The sequence below is a fragment of the Peromyscus californicus genome, unplaced genomic scaffold (assembly GCF_007827085.1).
Source record: "Peromyscus californicus insignis strain IS unplaced genomic scaffold, ASM782708v3 Scaffold_7__1_contigs__length_154581171, whole genome shotgun sequence".
NCBI lineage: Eukaryota > Metazoa > Chordata > Mammalia > Rodentia > Cricetidae > Peromyscus > Peromyscus californicus.
Genome location: NW_026294595.1, coordinates 123,613,920 through 123,623,407, shown reverse-complemented (window position 1 = coordinate 123,623,407; position 9,488 = coordinate 123,613,920). Strand labels below are relative to the sequence as shown.

General features: G+C 44.4%; 1 protein-coding gene and 1 non-coding gene across 2 annotated transcripts; one reads left to right on the top strand and one right to left on the bottom strand.

Annotated features, from left to right (window-relative positions):
• Positions 1-963: 963 nt before the first annotated feature.
• Positions 964-1,036, bottom strand: Trnar-acg (transfer RNA arginine (anticodon ACG)). The gene has a single exon. It is a non-coding gene; the product is annotated as a tRNA-Arg (tRNA).
• A 5,312-nt stretch (positions 1,037-6,348) lies between these two features.
• Cst11 (cystatin 11) lies at positions 6,349-9,000 on the top strand. The gene is made up of 3 exons (XM_052723046.1): positions 6,349-6,576; positions 7,296-7,400; positions 8,917-9,000. The coding sequence occupies exons 1-3, from the start codon at positions 6,349-6,351 to the stop codon at positions 8,998-9,000; spliced, it is 417 nt and encodes a 138-aa protein (XP_052579006.1).
• Positions 9,001-9,488: the final 488 nt, after the last annotated feature.

Sequence of the window (9,488 nt, the reverse complement as noted above, 5' to 3'; positions counted from 1 at the left end):
AAAAGGAATAGAGGGACAAACTCCACCCAGCCGGACTGGCCCCTAGGACAGTAGGCACAGATCCAAAGAGCCCTGCCAAAGCTGTGACATGGAAGCAACACTGACACCTCAACCCACAGCGGGTTCAGAATCCAGCTGTGATCAACCATCTATTGAAAAACATACCATTGTTCCCTCGGATAATCTTCAAAATGTCCAAAATGCCATTCCAAATTATTCTATATTTGAAAAAGCAAGAAAATTTCAACTCAAAATGTCTTATTGTTAACACTGTACTCCCACAAAAGAGCACAAATCACTGCTCATAATCATATTCTTTATATTAAAATTAAATATTCTGAGAACCATTGAAATGAGTGAAGGTGTTTTCTGTTGCCGCATACTTAGTGCCTTAAAACAGATCAAATGTATCAAATGGAAGGCAGAGTCTAACATGGCTTTCACTGGACTAAAATCAAACATCAGCAGGGCTGTGTTCCTCCTAAAGATGGCAGTGAGAGTCCTTCTCTTTTCAGCTTCTAGGGCCGCCAGTCCTTCTTGTCTTTTGGCACTTTCTTCCAGAGGCAGAGTCCTCTTGTGCTTCCATGTTCTTCTTGTGGTTCTCTGACTGTTTGCCCTCTCCCCAATCCTACAGGGACTGCTGTCACTCTGTTGGGTCTACCCACATTACCCAAGGAGATCTCTCTCTACCAAGTTTTTTACTCACATATGCAAATATCTTCTTGCCATGTAAACCTAGCCTCAGGATCTGAATGAAGATGAAGGACATGATGCCATATCATTTGATTTTTTTTTTTTTTTCGAGACAGAGTTTCTCTGTGTAGCTTTGCGCCTTTCCTGGATCTCGCTCTGTAGACCAGGCTGGCCTCGAACTCACAAAGATCCACCTGCTTCTACCTCCCAAGTGCTGGGATTAAAGGCGTGCGCCACCACCGCCCGGCAATAAAGGAGTACCAGTCCCAACGAGCCAGCCAGGAGTCGAACCTGGAATCTTCTGATCCGTAGTCAGACGCGTTATCCATTGCGCCACTGGCCCGCAGACTCATTTGATTTTTTTTTTACATGCACTATACTGCTTATTTTTCTTGTTACTGTGATGAAATACACAGCAAACATAACTTAAGGTAGGAAGGCTTTACTGGGGCTCATGGTTTGAGAAAACAGTCCAATATGGCAGGGAAGGCATGGTGGTAGGAGCAGGGGGCAGCTGGTCATACTAGGTCTGCAGTCAGAAACAGAGAGAAATAAATACCAGGGCTTCACTGGCTTTCTCCTTTTTATTCAGTCAGGGTTTCCAGTACAATGGTACCATCCACATTCAGGGTGAGTTTTCCTTCCTCAGTTAAATCTTTCTGGAAATACTCCCATGTACATACGTGTTTCCACAGTGGTTCTATCCGCAATCAACTTAACAAGGAAAGTTACCCATCACATGGGCCTTACTTAGCTCAGGCCTCAATGTAAGAAATAATCCAGCCCAGATCAGCAGGACCACCTGCCTGATCACCAATAATAAGCAGAATATATATATATGTATATATATACATATATATATATGTATATATATATACACACACATATATATATATATAGTCTTTTTTTGTCTTCTGAGAAGTATTAAAAACATGAAGTAAATAAGTATAATTCTCAGTGTGATACAAATTTAATTCTCTGTCAACTGGTATATTTAGAATTAATCTCAACTCAAAATACCAACAAGAAATGGCAAGCTAAATTAATTTTTAAAGTGCTGGGAAAGTTAAATACAAAGGAGAGCCTGTAAATGCTTGAAGAAGAAAACATGCTACAGACTGTAAAGATTGGTGGAGCCAATTAGCTATGCAAGTTCTTGAGCCTCATTCCAAGGACTCTAGCCAGAGTCAGGCTAAGGAAGGGGACAAGAGAAGAATAGACAAGCACTCCCTGAGAGTGGGGCAGAACTGAAGTCTCAAAGTGAGTCACTCACTCAAGGAATGTGGCTCTAGATCAAGATGAGCTTCAAGTCAGTGGATTTAAAAAATTATTGCTTCAACCAATGTGGATAATACAACTAGATAGCCTAACAGCTCTAGGTAGATGATAGATAGATAGATGACAGATAGATAGATAGATAGATAGATAGATAGATAGATAGATAGATAGATAGATAGATAGCCAGGTGGTAGTGGCGCACGCCTTTAATCCCAGCACTCTGGAGGCAGAGCCAGACGGATCTCTGTGAGTTCGAGGCCAGCCTGGGCTACAGAGCTAGATCCAGGACAGGCACCAAAACTACACGGAGAAACCCTGTCTCGAAAAATAAAAAAAAAAAAAGATAGATAGATAGATAGATAGATAGATAGATAGATAGATAGATAGGCATCTCCTAAATAGACAGTGTTAGATAGACAGGTAGACAGACAGATTTAGATAGACAGATATCTACCTGAGAGGCAGATAGACATGAGCTATAGAGGGTAGGGTGTGAGACAGAGACAGAGAAAAAGATTTCCAGCTTATGCTTTCCAAATGGTATCAATGGTAAAAGGAACACTTCTAAACACCACATGACAGTCAGGACAGCCACCCATGGCTGGCCTATTAACCTCCAATGTGGCACCTAGGGAGTCCTAGCTGTTCTGGGAGAAAGAGTTAGACTTCCTGCCAGTGTGGGTGTTTGGTGGGGCTCAGCTGCTAAGGTATCTGTTTGTCTTTAAGGCTGAGAGGTAAGAATCTGGTATATTTGTTCCAAAATTAGTATAAATACATATGAGGAACTTGGGACAACCAGCAGAGTTTGTGGAAAGGGTGTTCTTGTGTACCATTGACAAGGTCTAAACCAGGAACTATAAACAGAGTCATGCCTGAAAAGAAGTGCTGTGCAAGATTATCCTTCAAGTGGAACTTCCACTGTCTTCATTAGATCAGCTATGTCCCTTTAGAAAAGATCATCACGACCATGCCTTGTTGACTATTGCCCTTCTCTCTTAGAAGGAGGGGAGAAGAGGGCTGTGGGATATAGCCAGGCTGGCCTCGAACTCACAGAGAGCCATCTGCTATGCCTCCGGAGTGCTAGAATTAAAATGTGTACCACCATGCCCTGCTATGGCTGCTGTCTTTCTTGCTTGCAATCAGAGAACTTAAAAACACACCAGGGCTGAAGGCTGTGTGAGTTTTACATATCAACTAGTTGAACCCCTGCACATTCATCTATCTGACGCAATAGTAGGTAACCAGCAGATCAACCCCAAGGCTGTAGCTTCAGACGTTAGACAATCCCCTGTAACCTTGAAAATAAATTTTCTATCGAATGTAACAACAGAGTCTTTGTTATTTATGAAAACAGGTATAAAGCTGGGTGCCAGAGAACTCAAGCTTTTCATAGTAGGTGGAAAAGCCACCTGCATTTCTTGCTGATGTCTAGAAAGTGAAAGGGCCGGAGGTTGGAGAGCAGGTGAGCATGAAATGGTCTCTGGCTCCTTCTTTCCATCCAAGTACACTTCTTGGATGGGCAGACATCCAAGAATGGGCTGCGTTGAAGTCATCCTAGAGTGTGAGAGACATCAAAGGGGGCCCACAAATCCCAGTGCAAAAAAAAAAAAAAAAAAAAGAGGAGTCTCAGAATGAAAGAGTAAGCCCAAACAGCAGAAGAGACATCATCTCTACTTCTGTGACAGACAGAGCAATGTCCTGACCCATGCTGCCTCAGTCCAAGATTGCAAACCTGTGAATACACTGCTTCCAGGTAACTTTGGAAGCTATAGAGAAGGGGGTCTTGAGATGGTGGATCACCTCAGTGACTGGGTAGATACCATGCAATCACAAGGGTCCTCGAGAGAGAGATGCAGAGTCATGGGAAAAGTAATGAGGGAATTGGAGGTTGGAGGTTTGGCTATTAGGATATGGTAAACTTACCTTGCCATATGCTATTTTTTCTGGTAACTTGAGAGATAGATCATCATAAGAAGCTCATCCAGCAGCCAGGAGCACAGCAGAGGAGTGGATCTTAGCAGTGAGGGTGGAGAAGAACTGGGAGGGCACCCCAAGGATGTCAGATTTGCATTTCTGCCAAGGCCAGGGGTACTAGAGCTAGAGTCAAATAGCAACTTTCTAGTCCCCACTTATTTCTCTCTTAGTCCTGGAAACAGAAAGGTCTTGAGAACCATGGCTGAGGTGGGGGACACAGAACAGAAGTAGTATTTGTGATAAGGAAGAGAAGCCATCACCTCCACAGATGTAGACCCACAGAGGGAAGAAATACAGTGTGTGATTTGGACTTTAAATGTCCCCTGAGGGCTTATGTGTGGTCCCAGCCTGTGGAGCTACTGGGAGGTTATAAAGCCCTTAAGTGGTACAATCAGTAGAAGTTGGGTCACGGGAGGCAGGTCCTAGAAAGGGAGATTGGAACCCAGCCCCTTCCTGTCTGTCTCACTCTGCTTCTCATCTGCCATGCAATAAGCAAACTCCTCTACCAGGCATTCTCAGCATGACATCAACCTTGTCACTGATCCCTCTGGCTAATTAAGCAAGCAGACCCAAATCCCAGACAGATCTCTTCTGAAACACTACCAGCTATAATGACACCAGGAGCAGTGGATGAAGTCCTACCTTCCACTTCCGTTCTCTCCTACTTTGGAAGTGCTCTCAGTGATGAAGACATCAAGTAGGTATGGGGATTTGATGGTGCAAGTCTTAGACCTCAGACCCTTCCCTTTGAGGATTCCCACCCAATGGGGCCTCAGATGTGGTAGCAGTGATATGTGACTGAGAAAGGCATCTTGGTTTCAGCTCTGCTCCTAGTTTTGAGAACCAATGACTTTATTGGAATTACCTTCAGGAATATGGGTGAGGGCTTATTTATAGAAGCATGAGTGACTTAAAGGGAACTCTGTTCCTGAAAAATCCCACTCCAGAATGGGCAATGGCTCATGAAACTCTTTGAGCTGCTTGAGCAACTTGCAGACAACTAGGCTGGAGAGGATCATCTCCCCAGAAGTTATTGCTTATATAACCTCAGGAAGGTACTTCAAGAACTTCCTGAGACTTCAAAGTTTTTATTACTTCCTTAGTCTCAATGAGCCTCCCTCATTAAGAAGAGGATGCTCCAATTCATAGGAAATAGCTACACAATGGCCAACGGGAATATGTACTTAGGGTAGGAATGGAGGTGCATGTGTCTGTATGCCGATTCATAATTCAGTCTGAATGCATACTTAGAACAGAGGTGTGGCTACATATGTTTGCATGTTCGTGCATGTCAGCATAAGTGCAGGTATATGCACTCACACCTCTGTTCTAGGATCTTTCACTACTTGTCTTGATATTGTATCCTTATGAGCAATATCCTACAGTAATGGTTCTCAACCTTTCTAATGCTGTGACTTTTCAAAATAGTTCCTCATATTGTAGTGACTTCCAATCATAAATGTATTTTTGTTGCTACTTTATGACTGTAATTTTGCTACTGTTATGAATTGCAATGTAGGTGTTTTTGGAGATAGAGGTTTGCCAAGGGGATCACAACCCACAGGTTGAGAACCATTGTCCTATAGGCTTACTCCAAACATCTTGTGAGCTGGCATCACACAGATGGCTGTATCCTGCCAGCCTCCATGCCTTTGACTTTGCCTTTCGATACCAAGCTGGAGCTCCTGTGGGGTCTTATCTTTCTGAAACCCAACTTGTCAGGCAGGAAACTCTTGCCATCCCCTCCTTTAACTTCCTGCTCACCCCTAAAACATGGAGTCGGCCACTCAAATGTCACCAGCTTTCCAAAGTGAGGTTCTCCAGGTCCTTGCTTCTCTCTCTCCTCCTAGTCCCTCTGCTCTTTAGACATATTGTCTAGAACCAGTGTCCAAGAGCCAGGCCAAGGAGAGGGCTTCCTCAAAACCCAGCTCCTCCTCATGAGCTTCTCCTTCCCATCATCCTGCTGGTTAGGCTATACTTCCTGAGACCCAATACCCTTCGTATGTCCTCCATTGTCTATCCCTGAAGTGTTCTTTGGCCCCTCATGACATAAGGTCAGTGGAAAGAGGCCTCTGGCTTAGCTTCTGCTGAGGGAGTAACAGTCCACAGAAGTGTATGTTGCTGAAGGAGAAGCCCCCACAAAATATAAGTGTGTGTGTGTGTGTGTGTGTGTGTGTGTGTGTGTGTGTGCATGTGTAATGAACTATGCAAAAAGAATAAGAGTAGACATGAGTTAGCCAGTCATTGCAAAGTGTCCCTAGAGTAGGCAGATGGGAGGAGAAAGATGGAGCTGTGGGTGTCGCTGCATGTTGCCCTTAAGTCTGACTCAGGACAGCTGTGGTCAGTATGACTCAATAGATGAAGACGAGGGGGAAGCTCTTCCCAATATTCTCCAGATGAATGATGATGGCCAGACCTTGGAAGGCACCATGGGTCCTGTTAGCCATTCTGGTGGCCCTGGTGGCCTTCAGCTATCAAGGAAAGAGGAAGACATTTATAGTTGTCCACGAAGTAAGTGCAATAGAAGTTTCTGTCCCAGGCACATTGGAGTATGTCACAGAAACATACAACAAAGAAAGTGATGACTTGTACAACTTCAGGATCGTCCGCATCCTGAAGATTGAGAAGCAGGTGAGTATGTGGCTTCCCTGTCTCTCCTCCACAGTGGGACCCAGTGCTCTGGTAAAACCCCAGGCGTTTGTTTGGGTAGGATCTCACTAGACAGACTAGGTCAGCCTCAACCTGCGGCCTTTTGCCTCCGTCTCCCCGGTACTATAATTACAGGTATACACTACCATTCCCAAGTGAAAGTGGGTGCTTTAAGAGAAATGTACATTTGCTCAAGTGAATGAATCTGTCGTTTCCATGATACCCAACAAGTTACATACCCAGGTTCAACTGTCCTGGTCATGTGCCTTTTAAAGCAGTGCTATTGGAGCTATCTGTGCTGTGTCCATCTGGGGCTGCCATGCTGCCGGGGTCAGTCGGTAAAGTTACAACACAGAACCCATGACCTACAGAGATTAACCCGTTTACTATCTAACCATTCTCAGAAAACTTGTGCACAGTTCTGCCTGGAACTATTAGCCTTTTCAGTGCTGTCCAAAAGATGAAGAATGATAGGTTTTCTGGCAGTCTTGGTGAGATTTCAGTGTCTTCTGGTGGTCTTGGTGCTATCCCAATGAGTGACTAAAAGAGGCCAGGAGTCCAGCAGGAAGGAGAGCAAGGATCCTACAATTGTGCAAGACTGGGCCCTTGCCATTGAGCATGGTGTAGAGCTGTCCCCTCATCTAGAAGCCACAATGGGGAGAAAAGACCATCCTTCATTTCCCTTCCCTCACTACCCACAGATGACAGACCACATGGAGTTACACTTCAGAGTGGAGATGCGGAGGACCACCTGCTTCAAGACAGAGACGAGCATCTGTGATGTCCAGAAAGGGGAACTTTACAAGGTGCTACGCAAGCTCATTCACACAAAGCCGTTTTTCATGGGTTTTTCTATGGTTTTAGCATAAGGGAAGGCAGACTTATTTGGGATCTATTTAAGTTTGCTTGGAAAAAAATCTTATGAGCGATATTTCCTCTTTCAAAGAGGAAATTAGAGATGGAAAAAGCAGGGCCATCATTTGTTGGTGCTGGAGGAATCACAAGAAGGAGGAAGGGGTCCAAAGGGAGCAGTTTGGTGGCTGAACTACAGAAGGACACCCCAGGCCAAGAGAAGCAGTTAATTATTAACCATATTTTAGCAGGAAGTGGGAAAATGCATTTAAAAATAATTTAACTGGTGTACAGTGGACTAAGAAAAGCAAGTCTGTGTGGGTGGCCTGCTGAGGGACATGCTGAGTGGTCTGTGGCCCCAAAGGCACCTCAGTCCCCTGCAGAATTCATTCTGACCCAGCAGGAGGCTGGCCAGATGCTGCACAACATCATCACCACTTCTGTGTGCATAGTCAGGGTGTGTCCAACACACTCTCTCTGGCTATGACTCCTAACAGCCCTGTAACCATCTCTTAACTTTCCCCAGATGAATCTGAGCAAGGATGGCTGTATGTCCCTCTTTGTCTGGCATCATCCTGGTTGATGTCTAAGTTTTTAATGTAATCATTAATAGCCTCACCTTTTGCTTATAACATGTTCTTGTTCAGTTCATAAACTATATGGTAAACCCAGTAATAAGGACTTGGAGGTTCTCAACACACAAATGTATCCTTTCCTGGGCTCCCTCTTCATATTAGGACATAAAATTTTATGGACATAAAATCTGAGTGAATGAAAGGAAGGATAGATAGATAAAAGGAAGGAATAGGTGGGAGGATGGAATGATAAATAGGTGGATGAATGGAACTAGAAGGGTAGATTGTGACTGGGTGTGTGGATAGATAAGTAGACAAAAGGAAGGGAGAAAGAAAGGGAGGGAGGGAGGGAGGGAGGGAGGGAGGGAGGGAGGGACAGAGGAAGGGAGGGAGGGAGGAAAGATATTATAAAAGAGAAGGGAGGAATGGAGACGAGAAGGGAGATGTGGATCCAGTAGAAGCCCAGGAAGAGAAAATATGATAAACATCACATGAGTGAAAATGATGAGAAAATAGAACCAGTAATTCCCACAGTGAGTATGGACTGGACCTTCTATTACTACTCCAAACCTGACCACAGAGAGAACAGTCTCCAGAAGAATCACAACAGTGCTTTTGTCGCATAAATGAAATCACATAAAATCCAGGATTGGGCTGAGGGGAGCAATGAGGCAGTGCTGTTTCCCTGGCCTCGTGTTTGAGGTTCTCTTCCTTCTCGCCTTGCATTTTAGCTCTCTATCTTGTTTTTATAGAATCTGACTATGCACACCACTTGAACTCTCTGTAAACGTCTGGACCTCAGATTCCCAATTCCTGCCATTGCGGAGCACTGCCATGCCTGCCTCTTGTTCATCTTTTAAAATATGCATTTTGGTTTTTTGTTTGTTTGTTTCAGCAAATCCAGTGCTACTTCTCAGTGTATGCCATACCCACGTTTGAAATATACAAAATTCTCAAGAAAAACTGTACCGATAGCTGAGTGTCTTGGAGCACATGCTGTGCCCACCAAGTTTCAGGTCACCCTGCAATCAACAGTAATCCTCAATTCACACAATAAAGATGGTAGCCTGTTCTCTTCAAGGTCTTCATGTTGTGACTCCATTTTTCCCCATAAATTCTTCAGCTGTAATAACAAAATGTGGAGGCCCACTAGGGGGAACCACTGAGGGATAAAGATGGTTTCTGAACCCATTGTTTATACCCTTGTGATAGTGGAGCTTCATCCTCAGCTTCATAGCAAGTAGGGGACTTTAGGACTTTTTTGTCTACCTGTTTGTTTTATTTTTGAGATCGGGTCTCGGGTAACCTCATGCTGACCTGGAGCTCACTATGTAGCGGAGGATGACTTTGAACTTATGATCTTCCTTCCTCCTCCTCCCAATGCTGGCAAAATAGGCATAGACCACCACACTCAGCTTTATGCAGTGCTGGGGGGGGGGGTGTGTCAAACACAAGACTTGTTGCAGA